We start from the raw sequence: 18,536 nt of genomic DNA on the forward strand, positions 1-18,536 counted from the left end.
TGCGTCCCCCCTCCCTTTTTTTTCCCTCCAGAGGATAACAATTTAGCGCAAGAGAATAAGGAAAAGGGGGTTTTGGATTTAGGAATGTGTTTTGAGGCTAACTCTGGTAGGTATGGGAAGTAACGTAGCCTCTCTGGCCTGGTTTCCTCCTGTGTATAATGGGGCTACGAACCCTCATCCCCCCACCTCCTCCGCGAGATCGTGTTGGTACCCGGTAGGGGAGAGGCAGTCTATTCACAGGTAGCGCCCGAGCCCGGCGCAGAGAGTGGCCCAGAAGGGCTGTGCACTGAACAGTGAGCACCGGACACCGGGATGCTAGCGCGCGCCGCCACACTCCGCCCGGGGCTCGGCAAACCCGGCGGTGCCGACCCCACCCCGCCTGGCGCCGCGCAGGGGGGTCGCGGATAGGGATCCGGGTGGGCGGGCAGTGGGGGGGACAGCGGCTAGGCCCCTCCCCGCCGGCTGCCCGGGCGGACCAGACGCTCCCTGGGGCCGCGGCGGGCCAACGCCCGGCAGGCGAGCCAGCTCCGGACATCCGCTTCCAGCTTCCCGCGAAGCCTTGTGGCTCCGGGGCCTGCTTCGGCGCCGGGTCAGGGACCACGGCCTCCGGCCTCCAGGCTCCGGCTCGTCGCCGCGCGCGCCGAGCGCACCTGACCCTGGCGGGCGGGGCGGCGGGCGGGGCGGGGCGGCGGGGCTGACGTGGCCCGCGGCATGGAGCGGGCGTGATTCATCAGCTGCCGCGCGGGACCGGCTGGGGGCGAGCGCCGCGGCAGCCTAGGGCACCCGGAGCCAAGCAGTGGCGGCGGCGGCGGAGGCGGCGGAGGCGGCTGCGTTCCCGGCCGGGCCTCCCAAGAGCGCTCCTCTTCCTGTCGGTGGCCGAGACCCTGCGAAGGTCAAGATGGAAGAGATCCTCAGGAAGCTGCAGAAGGAAGCGTCCGGGAGCAAGTACAAAGCCATCAAGGAGAGCTGCACCTGGGCCCTGGGTAAGCGCGGGACGCGGGGCGCCGGGCACCTGCCGGCCGGTCGGGCTCCCGCGCCCCTGCTCGCCGCCGCCGGAGGGCCGCGCGGGCTGGGGCTGAGCCGGCCCTGATGCGTGGGGCTTCCGCTGAGCTGCTGTTATGCATGCGTTTCGCGCGATTGAGAGAGTTGCCTCGGTGAATTGATGCGGGATATGAGAATTTTGGATCGGGCGTTGACATCCATCTGCCTCTTCTCTGGTCTCTGTCTTCTACCAGACCTTAGCGGGGAACCATGGTCCTCCCCGCCAGGAGGCCCCCTTTTTCTTATTCCCAGCAAGGTGGACGATGGTCACCCATCTCCGAGTTAGACAGGACCACCAGTCCGTGCGAATCCAGGGGCCTGATTCCAAGCGCCTGTGGGAAAAAGGGAAGTTGAACCATCAACCCTGATCTCGAAACACTGGCGAATGTGACCAGGAAGAAATGGCTTCTTTGATTTTCCAGATAGAGGCCAGCTTGTTAAGTATTAGCTTCCATGGTTATTGTACATGAAACATAACTTGCGTATGGCATTGCGTTACCTCTGCAATTCTGATGTGGTGTGCCCTTCAGACAGGTGGGATTTTAAATTTGTGAGCCGTGCAAGTATTGAAATAAGTTCCAGGTAGCACATCTGTGATTCCCATCAGACTCGGGTTTGCCCAACTCCACCTCAAAGAAGACTGCAAGACATTCATTCCAATTCGGCACGAATTTGGGCAATCAGAATTGTCTGGAAGGGAATGCAGAGGGATCAAGAGCATACTTTGGGTGACACTGATCCAACCACGGAAAGGCGGAGGAGAAACCAAGGCAGCCTTGGGGGCCCCTGGCCTGGCCCAAGCCTGTGTGCCATTCCTCAGTTGCCATTCAATTACAAAATAAGATTGAATCTCTTTCTGTCTTAATCAGAAAGCAATCAGTGCGTGATATGACACCACTGTGGTACAACCTGAAAAGAGAGAAGTGCCATTAGCAGGTTTTCCACTAAATGTAGAATCTGGTGGTGTTTTAGGTGACTCTGTTAATATTCAGAAGATTGAAATTCACATATATTGAGTGTATGTGTACAGACAATCCTAGCAACGTCATTTTTCTTTGACATCTGCATATGTCATGGAAGTTTATCTTGTAGGCTGAACTTGACCATTGTTTACATTACAGGAATAGGGACCAGATATACTTAAGCAGCTAGGCTCTTAAAGCCACAGTACTAATTTTCCATTGCCATTGTCATTCAGCAGAGCCATTGAGCGCTAGATTCCCAAATGCCTCTAATGAAGGGTCACAGATGGCTGAGTAACATAATAAAGCCGGGCCTGACTGCGCTTTAAACATGCCATTCCTATGTTCATTATTATTTTGCTGTAAATTAAGCAGATTGAGATAACAGGGAGGAGAAGAATAATTGAGTATTTTTAATGTTTAAATTTTGATATTCAACATATTGTTAAGTTAAACTGCAGTGTTGCTGAGTCTAGATCCTTGAAGCCATCTGAGAAGCCCACACGTGAGGCAGGTATCCGAGCCAAGCCTGGAGTCCGACCTGACCACAGGAGTGGCTCTGATTCCTTTCCCAGTGACTGTTCTTCTGTAGTTACCGAGGGAAGACAGAGTACATGAAATAGTTAAGTAACAGTGCCTGACATTCACTGTGAGGGTTGGGATGAGTAAATCAGGAAAACAGATCAAAGAAGAGGGCATAGAATATGGGGTCAGGGGTAGGGTGGGGAGGAAATTGCTGTGAGCTGGTAGGGCTTTTAAAGTAGATTTGCCTTGAAATCATGGGTAAGCTGTGGATTCCTTCTTCTCTTCAGTTATTTATTTAGCAAACATTTATGAAGGCCTCCCCTGTACCGAGCACGGGGCTAGAAGGATGAGTACAATGCTTCTTCCCTGTAAGGAGGGTATTAGGAGGGCGTGTGAAGGGAGAAGAGAGCATGAACAAAGACTATATGGCTTCCTGCTCTCTTTTCTGCTCCAGTCCATTTTCTACCATTCCATCAGTTGTTGGTTTTGTTTTTGTTTTTTACTATAAAACACATCCCCTTCAACCCCATAATTTCTTTCTAGATTAAAGTGTAAATTCCTTAGAACACTCTTTAGAATCTAACCCCAGCTCTTGTTTCTTCTTGCCCTGTGACCCCCAAGGGTTTCATAAACTACAGTGAGCTGCAGCTCTTCTGTGAACACACCGGGCACTGTCTGCTTCTCTGCCTTTACTCATGCTGGGAATTCCCTTTCCAGACTCCTAAGGTCTAACTCACATAGGAAGCATTCCCTGGGCTCTTCAGGCAAATCTGTACCTCCCCTGGGTTCAGAGCCCTGCCTTCATGACTGCCTTAGAGCACCTAATACTTTGGATTATTTGGCCATGACAATTCTTCTAGGGGAAAGATAATTGAGAAATATTGTATTCAGGAGATCAAACCCTCCTGCCCCAAAACAACAGCAACAACAACAATAACAATAACAACAACAAACCCCTAATTCAAGCTGACTTGAGCAAAATGGAATTTATTCACTCTCGTCACTAAATATCCCCTGTAAAGCCAGATGTGGGTTGAATATGGCTCAGGAATTACAGTTCAAGGACCTTGCTCTGCTCTTTTGGGGAGATTAAAACACTCCTCATGAGTCTTCTGGGCTTGTGAATCATCACATTGAGACCATCTCATGAGAAGGAAGCATCAGCCCACATAGACCATCTGAGGGGAGAGGGATCAACCCCCATTAAAACCACCATGGGAGGGAAGAGTCATTTCCACACTTAGTCCATCTGAAGAGAAAGGGGTTATTTCCCACTTGGACCATTATAGGGGAAAGGGGTTACCTTGATATCACAGGAGAGAGGCGTCATCTCCCACTAAAACCATCACAGGAGAGAGGAGTTGTCTCCCACTGAAAGCATCATAGGAGATGGAGACGTCATTGCCATATGTAGGCCATCACAGGAGAAAGGGGTCCTCTCCCACTTGCCTGTCATCAGATCATCTCAAGAGAGTGGAGCTCTCCCAGTCACTCCTGCCCAGTCTTCGGTTTCACTTTTTCTCTCTTGGTCCTAATGGGTCATGTGTATACCCAAACCAGTCCTCCAGCTAAGGAATAGAATGGGCTATCTGGCTTCAATCTAGGCTACAAGGCTTACTCAAATCCCTGACTCAGAAAGGGATAGTTTCTTCAAAACAAATTTAGGATTCTGTTTCTGATGGCTGGTCAGCCCAAACAACAAATGTCAGCAGTGTAGACATGTGCTTCTTGAATGGAGGGACTGTCCCTTATGCTTCTGTGTGGTTTTCACACCTACAATAAGAGAAGTAGATGTTTATAAACAGATCAGCCCATTAATGACTTGTTTGGGTCTTAAGTGAAATTCATCTTTTTTTTCTGTTTGCAAAAGTTACATACGCTCATTTTAGAATATTGAAAAATATTTGAACAGTATAAAGAAAAAAACTAACATCACCTGTAATCTCAAAACCTAGAAAGAACGCTAATCACATTTTGGAGTAGTTCCCTTCTACAGAGGGTCATACTATCTATGGCAGACTGTCATTTGTTTTTTCTTAGCTTTAGCATCTTCTGTGTTTTCATTGATACTTCTCTGAAAATCGGTTTTCTTAATGGCTGCATAATAACCAACAAGCAATATATATATATATGTATCTTCCCTCTACTTTGAGCAACTTAGATTGTTAGATATTTTTCTTGCCAGTGAGGAAATGGTCTGACGAGGTCATAGAATAAGGGACGGCGACAGCTTGTGGAAAGCGGAGACAATGGCATTTTTCTTCAAGACTGGTGATCTTGGAAGCACGTGAGCTCTTGGGCTGGATGACACAGAATGTTGAAACGTTGGAACGGCCGGCACCATGTCTTCATTTTAGAAACCTGTGATGTTTACACATATCAGGAGACTTGTTTCAAAATGGATTTGGAAATGGAGGAGAGGAGAAAGAAAACTAGGGGCTGGAACATCAGGTAGGGAAAGAAGAATAGTCTATCCCCCCTGCTTTCCCTCTACCATTCCACCTACTTTTCCTTCCAGCCAGTTTCTGTTATGTTTACAGCTTGACTTCTCAAAAAGTCTGTAGTGCATGTGGCCACAGCCTGGCTTTCCACTCCCTCTTCCACTCACCTCTTTCTATCTCCATCTCCCATCATGCCACCACCTGGTGGTGAAGAATCCCCATCCAGCTAAGGGATTCTCAGCTGCAGGGAACACACTGGCACCCGACTTCCTCTGGCCCCCAGGACCACACCTTGCCCACTGTTATCATGCCTCCCAAGCGGCCCTGCTCCCTTTGCCAGCTCCCGCACTTCTCCCTCGCCTAAATGTTTGAGTTTCTCAGAAGTCAGCCCGGAGGCCTCTTCCCTTCCTCCCAGCCCCACTGGAGTTGACCACACCCATCTCCACAGCTTCAGGTCAGCAGCTGAGAATGTGATGCACCCATTTCCCTCACTAGCCCGCCCCTGGGTTCCCCAGGTGACCCGGTGCAGGTACCTTCTCCGCGTCTCCGCTTGACGAGGATATGCTCAGTATGGCTGCTCTGCGATTTTCCTTTGTCTTTTTTCTTTCTTCAGGTTCTTGGTTAGCCTTTGTAGGGTTGGGCGCTATTGAACCTCTTGAATTGGATATAAACCCCCCTGCCTAGTGAGGAAAACTGCCAGGATTTGGTTGCTGAGTGTCAGCACCTCCCCTTGGAGAGCGGCAGCGTATTGTCCGGGGCCCTGGCCTGCTAACCACGAGGCCACACTGACCTGACCGGCCTTTGATCTGCTCCCGGCACCTGCATCTCAGGGCTTTGCTTTAGGGTTACCCTGTCTCATTTTAATGACTAACCTCAGTTTTTCCACTTCCTCCTTTGGCCTTGTCGGCCACAGCATCCCTGACCCTACTGATACCATCTTTCTCTTTTGCAGATTGTCTTGCCTACACCCATTCTTTGCTCCATTGGCCACAACAGGCTGAGATCCTCTCATCATGTTTTAGACTGCTCTCACTGCTGAGTCTTGGAGATACATCTGGTATCCATTTTTCCTTCTGATCTTTTAGCAGACCAGCAGAAATAGTTCTCCTTCTCCAATGAAACTGGCTCATACTGACAGGGCTTGAGGACTCTAAGCCATGAAGAAAGGAATCAACACAGTTTGAGCTGAAAAAACTGGGAACAAATCAGAACTTGTGATATTGAGATTTCTAATAACAAATAAATATTTGGTCTTTGTCCTTATTTCTGGCACAGAGCCCCTAAAATCCTTGAATTTCTAGATGAAGAGGACCATAAAGTGTTTTTGTCATGTTAACGAAGCAATCTAAGGGTGGGGGCTGTTGCTAAGAGGACCACCGTGTGTTTAGAGAGTTGGAATTTTCAGTCCCTCCCCAGACCTCCAGGGAAGGTAGAGGAGCTGGAGATTGCCTTCAGACTCCCATGGCTGATGATTTAATCAGTCATTCCTATATAATGAAGCCTCTGTAAAAAACCCAAAAGGATGGGGTTTGGAGAGCTTCTGGGTTGGTAAGCCCATGGAAACATGGGGAGACCGGCACCCTGAGAGACATGAAGCTCACCTTTTCTCCATACCTTGGCACATGCTTCTCTTCCATTGGGCCCTTCCTTCCTGAGTTTTGTCCTTTTATAATAAACCAGTATTGTAGTAAGTGAAATGTTTCTCTGAGTTCTGTGAGCTGTTCTAACAAATTAACTGAACCCAAAGAGGGGGGTCATTCATACCTTCAGCCTATAGCTGGCCGGTCAGAAGGCAAGACGACAACCTGGATTTGGGATTGGGGTCTGAAGAGGGGGTGCAGTCCTGTAGGACTGAGCCCTTAACTGTGGGATCTGATGCTGTCTCCGAGTCAACAGTGTCAGAATTGAATTAAATGGTAGGACCGCCAGCTGGTGTAAGAGAATTACTTGTTGGTGTGGGGAAGCCTCCCCCAACCACACATGTTGGAACTGGATACAGAATCGTTAGTGCTATTGAAATAGAACAGCTTTGGCTGGGGGGCCGTGGGGGAGGGGGAAGAGAATAGTGTTTCATTATCTCTGCAGTTGGAGGCAGGAGCAGTGTGAATAATCCACAGCAATGGTAAAGTAGTGAACATCCAGGCTGGGTTAATGAGATTTGAGGGTGAGCCTCCTTTCAATATCCCTAACTATAGGATGATTAAAAAAAAAAAAAGTTTTATCTACCATGTCATAATGTATGTGAGCATCATGACATGTTGTGTAAAATGCTTTGTAAACATCGAGGCTCTCACGATTATAAATGATTATTTGAGGGTGTTGAAGCAGTATTTCAAAGAAAGAGCTTTCCCTTCTATATTTATTATTTTTTAAATTGAAGTTTAATTGACATGCAAAACTATATTTCAGGTGTACAACTTAGTGTTTTGACCATTCTGTACATTACAAAATGTTCACAATAAGTGTAGTTACCGTCTGTCACGAGGCAAATTTCTTAAAATGTTATTGACGATATCCCCTATGCTGTACTCTTCATCCCTGTGACTTATTTATTTTGTTACTAGAAGTTTATACCTCTTAATCCCCTTCTCCAATTTAACCCATCCCCCACACCTCTCCCCTCTGGTAATCTTCGGTTTGTTCTCTGTACATATTCATGAGTCTATTTTTGGTTTTTGTTTATCTGTTTGTTTTGTTTTTTAGATTCCATATATAAGTGAAAGCATATGGTATTTGTCTTTCTCTGACTTATTTCACTTAGAATAATGTACTCGAGGTCCATCTACCCTCTCACAAATGATGAGATTTCGTTCTTTTTCTTATGACTGAATAATATTCCACTATATATATTGTACCCCATTTTCTTTATCCACTCATTTATTGAGGGATGCTTAGGTTGCTTTCATTTCTTGGCTATTGTAAATAATGCTGCAATAAACATAAGGGTTCTATATCTTTTTGAATTACTGGGTTTTTTTCTTCAGGTAAATACCCAGTAGTAGTGGAATTATTGGATGCTATAGTAGTTCTATTTTTAATTTTTTGAGGAACACCCATACTGTTTTCCACAGTGGCTGTACCAATTTATATTTCCACCAATAGAGCATGAGGGTTCTCTTTTCTCACATCCTCGCCAACACTTATTTCTTATCTTTTTGATTTTAGTCATTCTGACAGGTGTCAGGTAATATCTACTAGTGGTTTGGATTTGCATTTTCCTGATGATGAGTGATGTCAAGCATCTTTTCATGTGTCTGTTGGCCATCTGCATGTCTTCTCTGGAAAAATACCTATTCAGGTCCTCTGTCCCTTTTTTAATTGGATTATTTGGAGTGGATTTTTATTTATTTTTTATTTTTTTGGTGTTGAGTTGTATAAGTTCTTCATATATTTTAGATATTAACCCCTTATTAGATATATGATTTGCAAATATTTTCTCCCATTCAGTAGGTTACCTTTTGTTTTTGCTGATTGTTTCCTTTGCTCTACAAGAGCTTTTTAGTTTGATGTAGTCCCAAGAGTTTATTTTTGCTTTTGTTTCCCTTGTCCTTTGTCTATTTTTATTGCAAGAATATAACATTTTAGCCAGTTGTAGATTAAATTGGAATTCTGGTTCAGGTTGAAATTTAGTTATTCGTTCTGTGTTTCTATAAGGAAATGTATCCTAATTTTTTAACTGCTCCGAGGAAGTCTTTTGAGCTATCTATCAAGAGAGGGTTTTTAGGTATGAATGACTTGCATGCAGATAATTGAGAACTGACTAATGTATAATTATAGGAATTTCCAGGGAAAAAAGAAACTAACAGAAATTTATCTGCAGATTCTCAGTCTATACGTATTTATTTTTAACTTTGTAATTTTCCTTCTGCAGAAACCCTGGGTGGTGTGGATACCATTGTCAAGATCCCTCCACACTTGCTGAGGTAAGGAGACTGGAGTGGTAAAATATGGTGGAAGTAAAAATCGCCCACTGTGTCTTCCTGAAGCCCCAGATAACCTGACTGGCATATAGCATTTTACTTGTTGACTGAACGCTCTTTTTTAAATCCATGATCTGGGATAGTTCATGAGGTTAACATGATGGGAACCTGACTACAGTGATTTCTAGGCATCTGTGGAGTGAGTGAAATCAGTAATCCAGAGAAAGCAGCTGAGGAATGAGGTGGAAGTATAAAATTGGTCAGGGAGAAAAATGTCCAGAATCTAAGAGAGAATGTAAACATTGGGCAAGATCTTCCACTGCAGACTAGGAAATGCCCTCACCCCTTGCTGGGGAGAAGCAGTCCTACACCCTGTGGGATGGATTTAAACTCCCATTGGTCCCTTGACTGGACACCATCTCTCACAAACTCTGTAGCCATATTCAACAAGCCAGAGGTAGAGAGCCTGTTTCCCCGCCTTCCTTACGGTTCCCCATTCTCCTTTATCATGAAAGAAATGCCCTGTGTGGAACATTTGAAAAGAACAAGTAAGAAAGTTGCCTATAATTACATCACCTAAGGATAATCACTGGAAACTGTTTAACAGATTTTCTTAACAGACTTTTCCTTACATATACACATTTTTACAAATTAGTATGAATTTTATTTATGTTTGTTTCTTCCTTATTTTTTCAGGCCACATAATATGAAGAACATTTTCTAATGTCAATATATGTTATTCAAATTAAAATATTGTATATTCTTCCATTATATGCCTGCTGTAACATTTATTCAGTAATTTTCTTATTATTAAATATTTGAATGATTTCTAGATTTTTTTTGACATTATTAAAAATATTGACTTCAACAGTCTTTTGTTGAGTAAAGTTCTATACTGTAGGACATTATGATTTATTAGGTGTTTTCCACCTCTACAAGTAGAAAGAACAAGAATTCTGATTCTGTGTTTTTAAAAAATTTATTGCTTCTCCTATAGTATCTGCTACAAGCTGATATATTGTAGGGGATTCACGTATTAATCAAACCAAATGTGCTTTTATGTGTACAAAGCTAAATGGATAGAATGTCTGGCAATAACACTCTTGCCTGGGGTTGGGGGGGGCGTGTTCCAGGCGGGGTATCCATGCACACAGGAGAACATGAAGACTTTCTAAGACATATGAAGGTGTCGATGGTTTAGGGAGATGGTTTCCTGGTTCCCATCATCTATAGATACTCTTTCTGAAAACTGCTTTTGCTACATCTCCTTTTCTATCTTACCTATTAGAGTCCCTCTTCTCCTTGACCAAGGAAGGCTCAGCTATTACCCAACCTTACTGTGGTGTGTTGTCCTGGGGTGCAAAAGTCTCATCCCACCAACAAAGCACTATGAAAATACTAGTGTTTGTGTTAGTAAAGAGGCCAAATATAATGGCCAGACCACACATCTTTTTGTAAGTTAGTTTTTACATCTTGGCTTTCAACAAAATTGAAGGAAGACCTAATCTAATTATAAGATAATAGACAAAAAGACGTTTTGATGGTAAGTCTCCTTCATTCTCTTCTTTATGTAAATAAGGATTCTTACTGCTTACATCCATAAAAGTGAAAAGGTGTGGAAATGATGTTAAATCCCCACCTTATTATAGCAATAAGGAATACTCCATCCATAGGTATATGAAGTAATTGGAGAAAAATAAACTTGGCTTATCTGTTTCTTTAGAAATGCATTCTAAGGTAACAGAAAAAAATAAAATAAAAGACAAAGTAAAAGTATACTTTCCATATTAACTACATTAACATTCTTATAAATATTCACTAATGTTGTTTGGATCAGTTGGGTCCGTTAGTAAGCACACCTTGAACCAGAAGAAAAGTGAACACTTTTAAATAGTATGGACATAGGAAATTTTTAAAAAATCACTTTATACACATTTTGTTATACAGAAAAGTAATAGGGAGATTAATGAAAGCCTCTCAAGAGTTAAAACATATTATATTAAGAGAAAATTAAGTTGGGGAAATAGAATAGAAATATAAGCTCAAGGAGAAAAGAGACCAATGTAGCATTTTTTATTGTTAAAGAAGAGTTTGCTCATAAACTTTTTTGTTGGATGAAGGTGGTTTTCAAACTGTTGTGGTATTTAGATTTCACTAAATACATTTAAAGACCTGACATGTTTTATATTAAAAATTGTAGTACTTTCAATATGCCAGAATCATAACCTTTTCCATTAATTAAAATTATGATGAAGAAATGTAAATGTCAATTTAAAATACATGAAAAACAGAACTTTAACTTTTTCTTAGTGGCTGTTTGAGCAAAAAAAGTTTGGTTAACAGCGTCTTAAAGGCGAGTTCCTGATCCAGAGAGTTGTTGAACCTGGCGGCTGGGCTTCTTTGGTTCTGGGTCTGTGATGAAAGTTCTGCCTCTAGTGTTAGGGGTGAGAAGGCAGCGATGACACTGGAGAAGCCTCCTGACCTGCTGGTTAAGAACATTCATCAAAAGACAACTGGTATTTTCCAACTCTTGGTATGTGTGTTGGGGGCGTGGAAAGATGAGCTAGAGAATATGCCGTGTTAATGGGACCTCAACATGGTTGGTCGGCATTTAGCCATGCCATTTTAGCTTTCCTGTCACCCATGGCCTTGAGATTTCCCCAGAGCCAGCTTGCCGTCTTGTACAACCCAGAGAAGGGCGGGGCTGGGGGGTGTCACCAAACTGTTGGGAAGGATGCCGGATCAGGAGCTGTGGACAAATATATATCGGTGTCTTTTCATATCTTCACCACTATTAGCAGATAAATCGGAATGTTTATCCTAACGAGAAAGAGCTGCCAAGGTCATCCTGTGTGTGTGTATTGTGTTCTCGGTGTGCAGCGAGGTCTACCAAACATCTTTGTGCTGAGAACTAAACCCTATGTATGAGACAAAGCAGATGTGAGCATTGCTCCTAAAGGTTTTATATTCGGAAGGAGGAGGATAAAGACGCGCAGAACTGGAAAACCGTGTTTTGTGCTGGCCACTGTGTATTTATGGTAGAATTGTATACATATAAGGAGGTTTCAGTTTGACCATGAGTCATAATAGTTTTCAAGCCTCTTTTAGGGTATGGGAAGAAGCCATAATTAGAACAAAAAACGAGCTCTTGAATCAATATTTGTCTGATTTACTATTTCCCTTTATTGTAAGAGAAGTGATATAATGAGTTATATAAAGATATAAAGAGTTGTCTCTTTGTTGTCAAGTCAGTTTTGCTTTAATCCTTTGATTCCACTGCCAGGCACTTTGAAACCCAGAGAGTACTTAACTCTGTCCAGTCACTGCGTTTAACAGAGCATCTTTCTATTGTTTGAGTACCTGCTCAAAAAAAAAATTAAAAATAAAAATAAAAATAAAAAAGATCTAGTCACTGTAAATATGTATACCCAAGAAAGAATTTGAATATATTAATTATTTTTTTTCAATTATATTTTAATTATTTTTCTTCAGTTACACTTCTATTTAGCACATGAGAAAGAAACCAGATTAGTTAACTATGTCTTGCGTTCTCCTGATTTCGTATTCAGTTTCCATTTCCATTTCTGATAATCGCTTAGAAGTGATTATTTACAGATATTTTGTTGTTTCAGAAAGGGCAATAGGGAATAATTCAAATCTCAGATACTTTTGCTATGCTGTTTTTCTTCAGTTTTCTTTTGCCACCAACTGATTGCTTTTTACATTAACTATATTAACGTTCTGATAAATAATTACTCATACTGTTTTGCTCAGTTGTGTGCATTAGTAATGATAGCTCAGATCAGAAGAAAACTGAAACCTTGAGAGACTTGTGGTTGCATTATCTTCTGTTTTTCTTTTACTATTGATTGCTCTGTGGACTTCTTCTCCAAACTAAAATTGTCCAGATGTCACATGAATAATTTTCATCACTCCAGTGACTGGACTCAGTCATACGTAGAGCACTGCAGGGGAGAACCCCGTGGTAAAACATTTTAGGTGAAGATAAGGAGTGGTCAGAGGCATTGCCTCTTCCGCCCCAGGCTCTTAGTGAGTAGACGTCCACTCTCATGATTGGTAAGGGAGCCTCTGTAGCAACAGGGGTAGGGATTCATGCAGAGTGCCGGTGGGAGCCTGTGTCAGTGATGGAGGAAGGCCCAGGGATCCTGTCCTCTGGAATATTTCTGAATTTGTTAGTAGGTAGTAATGTGAAAGTCATTCTGTCTTTCGTACCCTAAGTCTTGCTTTTGAGCTTGGCAGTGAGTTTAAGGGTCCTTACCTTCCTCCATGAAGAGCCTGTCCCCTCATGACCTTTGCTTCTCTTTTCCTTCTTCTTCTTAAACTTCAGTCCTTCCATGTCTTCACAGGTTTGAAAACCTGTGAATGAGTGGGCTGTTGAAGTGTCCTTAGACTCAAAAAGGAGGTCATCGATAGCTCAGGCTCTTCCTTTGATTGGGGTCACCATTTCCTTATTCTACTTGTTTTACAAGCAGAAGGCAACTAAGGGTGCTCCCTTAGACTTGGTGAACTATCTCTGACCTAGTCAAGTGAGCACAAAGCGTTGTTGACTTCATTTGTTGTTAGCCACTGGGTTTTCAACCAAGTGATGATAAGACTGGGAAGCTACTGGTCGAGAAATATCAGTAGTTAATGGGAAATGTTTTCTGTTCTCAGACGTTTTTTCTACTTTATCCTGTCACCCTCTCTACCTCCTTGCTTTTCCCGTGTGGTCTGGGGATCAAATGATAGAACCAAAATAACCTGGTCACTTCTGGAATCTTCAGGGCTGTGGTGGTTTTTGTTATGAATATTCAGGGCTGATGTCTGTGTTTTGTGAACTGTCGCCAGCCTTGCTTGGCAGGAAACACCTGGCTTAAGCCCACCTGGGCTTAACCACAACTTCTGGAATGTTTGGCAGCCTACAAGTTGGTTCATCAGCCATCCTCCTCCATGCCCCACTGTCCTTGTGATGGCTTGGTTATGATGATACCTGGTTCTGTCTGATCATCTTTCCCTCAGAAATTATATTATATTATATTATATTATATCCAACCCTAATTGTAAAAAAGAAAAGGGGCCTTCTGTGGGCCTTTCAGTACTCTTGTTGTATGTAGTCACCGCCTTTTCTAGATCATTCTTGACCTGCTGGCACATTCCCCCAAAATGGTCTTCCCTGTCTAATGGAGTTTTGCAATGTTCTTCTGCTTCTTAGTCTTGGTTGGGTGTGGTCAGTCTCTCTGCTGGCATCTGGGCAAGAATGGTTTGCCTGCTGCCTTCTCTAGTGGCTTTGAAACTCCAAATTCTGGTGACTATGGATCTCTATATCCTCACATAGCTCTACATAAATCTGCAAGAAGGAAGCTTTTCACCCCATGTGAAGGTCCAGAGACCTTAAGCCCCCACCAGTTTGCTGCCATAGTTGAACTGCCTGGCTCTCTGAATTTTCTACTCTGTCTTTCCTGTCAAATTTCCAGGAGGTTCATTCCTCTTCGACTGGGACCAGGTGGGGTGAGTGAGGCGGAGTCATGCAAGTACAGGGTTCGGTATTTCGTTCATTATGGAATTTGGCATTCATTTTGAGTTTTTAAAATGTGGCATTAAAACACCTCACACCTTTCAGAATGGCTGAAATCAAAAACACAAGAGGCAAGTGTTGGTGAGGATGTGGAGAAAAAGGAACCCTTGTGCACTATTGGCAGGAATGCAAACGGGGGCAGCCACTGTGGAAAATAGAATGGAGGCTCCTCAAAAAATTAAGTAGAATTAACATATGATCCAGTAATTCCACTACTGAGTATTTACACAAAGAATATGAAAACCCTAATTCAAGTTTATCACAGCAATTAAATTATTCAATTTATCACAGCATTATTTACAATAGTCAAATTATGGAAGCAACCCAAGTGTCCATCAGTAGATGAATAGATAAAGAAGATGAGATATATATGTATACAATGGGATATTACTCAGCCATAAAAATAATGAAAACTTGGCATTTGCAACAACATGGGTGGATCTAGATGGTATAATGCTAAGCAACATAAGTCAGAGAAAGACAAATACTATATGATTGTACTCATGTGGAATTTAAGAAATTGAACAAATGAACAAAAAGAAAAGAGACAAACAAAAAAAACCAGACCCTTAACTACAGAGAACAAACTGATGGTTGCCAGAGGGGAGGTGGGGGAATGGGTGAAATAGGTGAGGGGATCAAGAGCACACTTATCATGTTGAGCACAGAGTCATGTATGGAATTGTTGAATCACTGTATTGTACACTTGAAACTAATATAACCCTGTTAATTATACTGAATTCAAAAAAAATGTGGCATTAAAATATTGTTTATCTAGCTGACTGAGTTTTTTAATGCTCCCTAAAATTTTGTGCCCAAGGCCAGTGCCTCAGTCATCTCACCAGAGTTCTAGCCCTGCACTCCCGGTGCTCTCAGAAAGTTCTCATGGCTGCTCTGGCCACCACGTTCAAGTCAAGCTTTATTCTGTCCCCTTCAGATTCCACAGACTGTTTCTTATGAAGGACCTTGGTTTCTGCCCTGCTTTGAGTGGAACCTCAGTTGCATGCACCATCAGGGAAACAAGCTCTTTCCCATGATGAAGGTCATGATTAATAAGACTCCCCACTTCGGGGATATGCTGTCCCACGTGTACTAGTGTTTTACTTAAGGCATTTCCCAGCCCCCATTCCTCCTTCCTCCTGGGCCCAACTGAGAAATTGAAATAAAGCATGCTGTTACAAATCCTCTTCCTTCCTCATGCCAAAGCTTAGGCCCAAACGGCTGGTCTGTGGTGTTTGGTTACCAATCCCAAATTCCCTTAAACAGGAAGTATTTTTCTGAGCCGCTCTTTTCATCAAAATTGTCCACTGGGTGTCTCATATACATGCAGCCTTTCCCACTTCGTTATCCTACTTATCCTTGAAGAATGAACTGTGTTTGCTAGACGAGATCCTTCTCTCCTCTGTGCCCTCACTACACTCTGCATAAATTTCTCATGGTGCTTATCCATCAGGTTGGCATTTAAATCTAGGGGTTCTGTTCTGAAACCTTATCCTCAAGAAGTTCATATATATAAATTAGTCATCTTTTTAAAGATTTTATTTATTCGAGAGAGGAGAGTGAGAGAGAGATCACAAGTGGGGGGAAGGGTAGAGGGAGAAGCAGACTGCCCACTCATCAGGGAGCCCAACGCAGCACTCGATACCAGAACCCTGGGATCATGACCTGAGCCAAAGGCACCCAAATTATTCATCTTTTCATCCCCTACTTTGGTGCTCTGTATGAGTTTGAAGGATGAAACTCTTCTCCAAACTGCACTGCGTATCCCAGGGAGCCTGTGCCTCATCTCCTAGATTCTTAGGAAACATAGTATGTGGAAGAATCCATGCCAGAATGGAATCTCAGCTTTAGCAATAGGACTTGTCACATCTCATTGACTGAAAGGGGAGGTCCCAGAGACTAGGACCAGAAACCCAACACCCAATCCATTGATTTCACCTAGTATAGTCTTAAATTCCTCACTCTCTCCTCAACCAAAGCCCTGACTAGCCTAATGTGTATTGAATCAGGGGTTAGGAGTTGGTGGTACTTATTGGGACCCTGATTAATGTTCTGTGCCAAAGGACATTGACTGTGCAAGGATTTGAGCTCTCATTGGCCCACCTGAAAGAGGCAAGCTGCCTCCCCTCCCACACTCCCAACATGAATTCCACTTGGGAGTATTTCTGTTTTAAAGAACGCTCACCCCCAGATTTGCCCCTTCTCTTAGCCCAGGTTATTTACCATGAGAGTGGTATAGATGAGATAAAAATGTCAAGGGAATCCTCGAGCTGTCTTGTTAAAAGGCAGCCATTGGCAGTGAACCTCTTGTTGGCATTTCTCAGTGCCCCTCTGGGAACAATCCCAGACATGACTCCGGCCACGGCCCCGCCGCCTTTCACTCACCTTCTCTGTGATTATTCAGAGCCAACCTCAGCCTAATTGCCTTTCTCCTGCCAGTTGCTCTTCCCGGAAAGGCTCTAACAGCACTTTTCCCCATTTGTCCTTGTCTGTGTCCCCCATACCACTCCCGTCCCCACCCTGGATGAGCCTCTGCCCAGCCTTCTGCTTCATTTTGCCTGCCTGGTCCACATCCTTTTTTCAGCTCAGATGCTGGCACATGCGTCCCTATCTTGATTGGGGGAAACTACTGATCTTTCCACATTCATCAGCATTTATGCTTTGAGAGAACCTTCCACAGTATCTTCCCACTCTTTGTATGGTTTTATTATTTTTTTAAGATTTTATTTATTTATTTGACAGAAAGAGACACAGCGAGAGAGGGAACACAAGCAGGGGGAGTGGGAGAGGGAGAAGCAGACTTCCTGCTGAGCAGAGAGCCTGATGAGGGGGCTTGATCCCAGGCCCCAGACCATGACCTGAGCCGAAGGTAGATGCTTAACGACTGAGCCACCTAGGCACCCCAGTATGGTTTTATTTTAATGGCTTTTTCTGCTGCTTTTATCTGTTTTAGTGTTTCCATCCTATGCTTTGAATCCTGGAGCCACTTCAATAGGATGTGCAAAATGTTTATTTTTTAATTGAAATAAACATGGTCACATCAACTGGGAAAGACTGATTTAAAATGGATGAGAACAGCAAATACCTCCGTCATGGTTTTTGGCAGACAGTTTCAATCAATTTATTTATTTATTTAATCTCTTTGTCTTTCTTGTATCATGGAGGAGTTTTGGGTTCTCCTTGCTAGCTCCTGTCATCCAGAGGAGGAAGCAAGGGATGCTCATGTAGAATTCCCAGGTCCTGTCTTCAGCTGTGCTAACTGAATGGTGGCTGTTAGCAGAAGTGCCAGACAGGTGCTTCTGACGAGGCTTCCACTTTCTTCCAGGTGAATTGCAAACATCTGTGCTTCTCGTGGATTTAAGCTCATCTTGAGGTCTTACCTCTTTCTGGCTTCTGCTTTTCTTCCCTAGTACAGCTGACCTCCCTTTGCAGAAGCAGGCAAATATAAGTCAGTTTTAGCTCTGTTGATCTTTTGCTGGTTCTGCAATAGGAAGATGAGGATAATAATAATAATAATAGGTTTAAGACCCTTTGGTTAGTCTAAGACTGGCTCATTTTCAGTTATAGAGAATTCTTTATCTCAGCGAGTCATGAAAGGGAGGAGGGAGACTCTGTCAACCTTGCTGGAGGTAGATGGGGACCATTTAAGTGAACAAGGACTTGTCCTGGAGTTGAGCTGATGTTCATCTTCCTAGATCAGGCTTGCCCTAAACAAGTGAGCAGAATGATATTTCTGTGTTGGGCACAAAAACCCACTGGCAAGAAGAACGTGACATGTGGAGAAGCCTTTAGCAGTAGGGATGCTGAAATCCATGTTCAAAATCAAGGTGCCCCAAAGATCTAATTTCTCTTTTTCCTTTTCCTGCTGCTAGGGAAGACAAAGAGTATTCCTGTCACCTTGGAACCTAGCATAAGTAACAATACTATAGGATTTCCTAACTTACAAACAGCTTCTTCTATGTTATCTGCCAGCCTGTAGGCCAATCCTAATGGTTTTCTTGTTCTATTCCTTTTGATAAGGAAGACCTACAATTAGCTCTCAATTATAAAGTTTCTCCTTGTTAATAGCCCC

The 18,536-nt window shown here is 43.3% G+C and overlaps 1 protein-coding gene across 1 annotated transcript in view; it reads left to right on the forward strand.

Annotated features, from left to right (window-relative positions):
• The first annotated feature begins 819 nt into the window (after window positions 1-819).
• Window positions 820-18,536, forward strand: part of LOC111147693 (ARFGEF family member 3) — a 169,302-nt gene continuing 151,585 nt past the window's right edge. The window contains exons 1-2 of the mRNA XM_022503919.1: window positions 820-983; window positions 8,841-8,892. Coding sequence (XP_022359627.1) covers window positions 899-983; window positions 8,841-8,892 — 137 coding nt within the window. The 5' untranslated portion in view covers window positions 820-898. The remainder of the gene's footprint in view (window positions 984-8,840; window positions 8,893-18,536) is intronic.

Source organism: Enhydra lutris, unplaced genomic scaffold (genome assembly GCF_002288905.1).
Source record: "Enhydra lutris kenyoni isolate GAN:26980312 unplaced genomic scaffold, ASM228890v2 scaffoldscaffold17, whole genome shotgun sequence".
Lineage (NCBI taxonomy): Eukaryota > Metazoa > Chordata > Mammalia > Carnivora > Mustelidae > Enhydra > Enhydra lutris.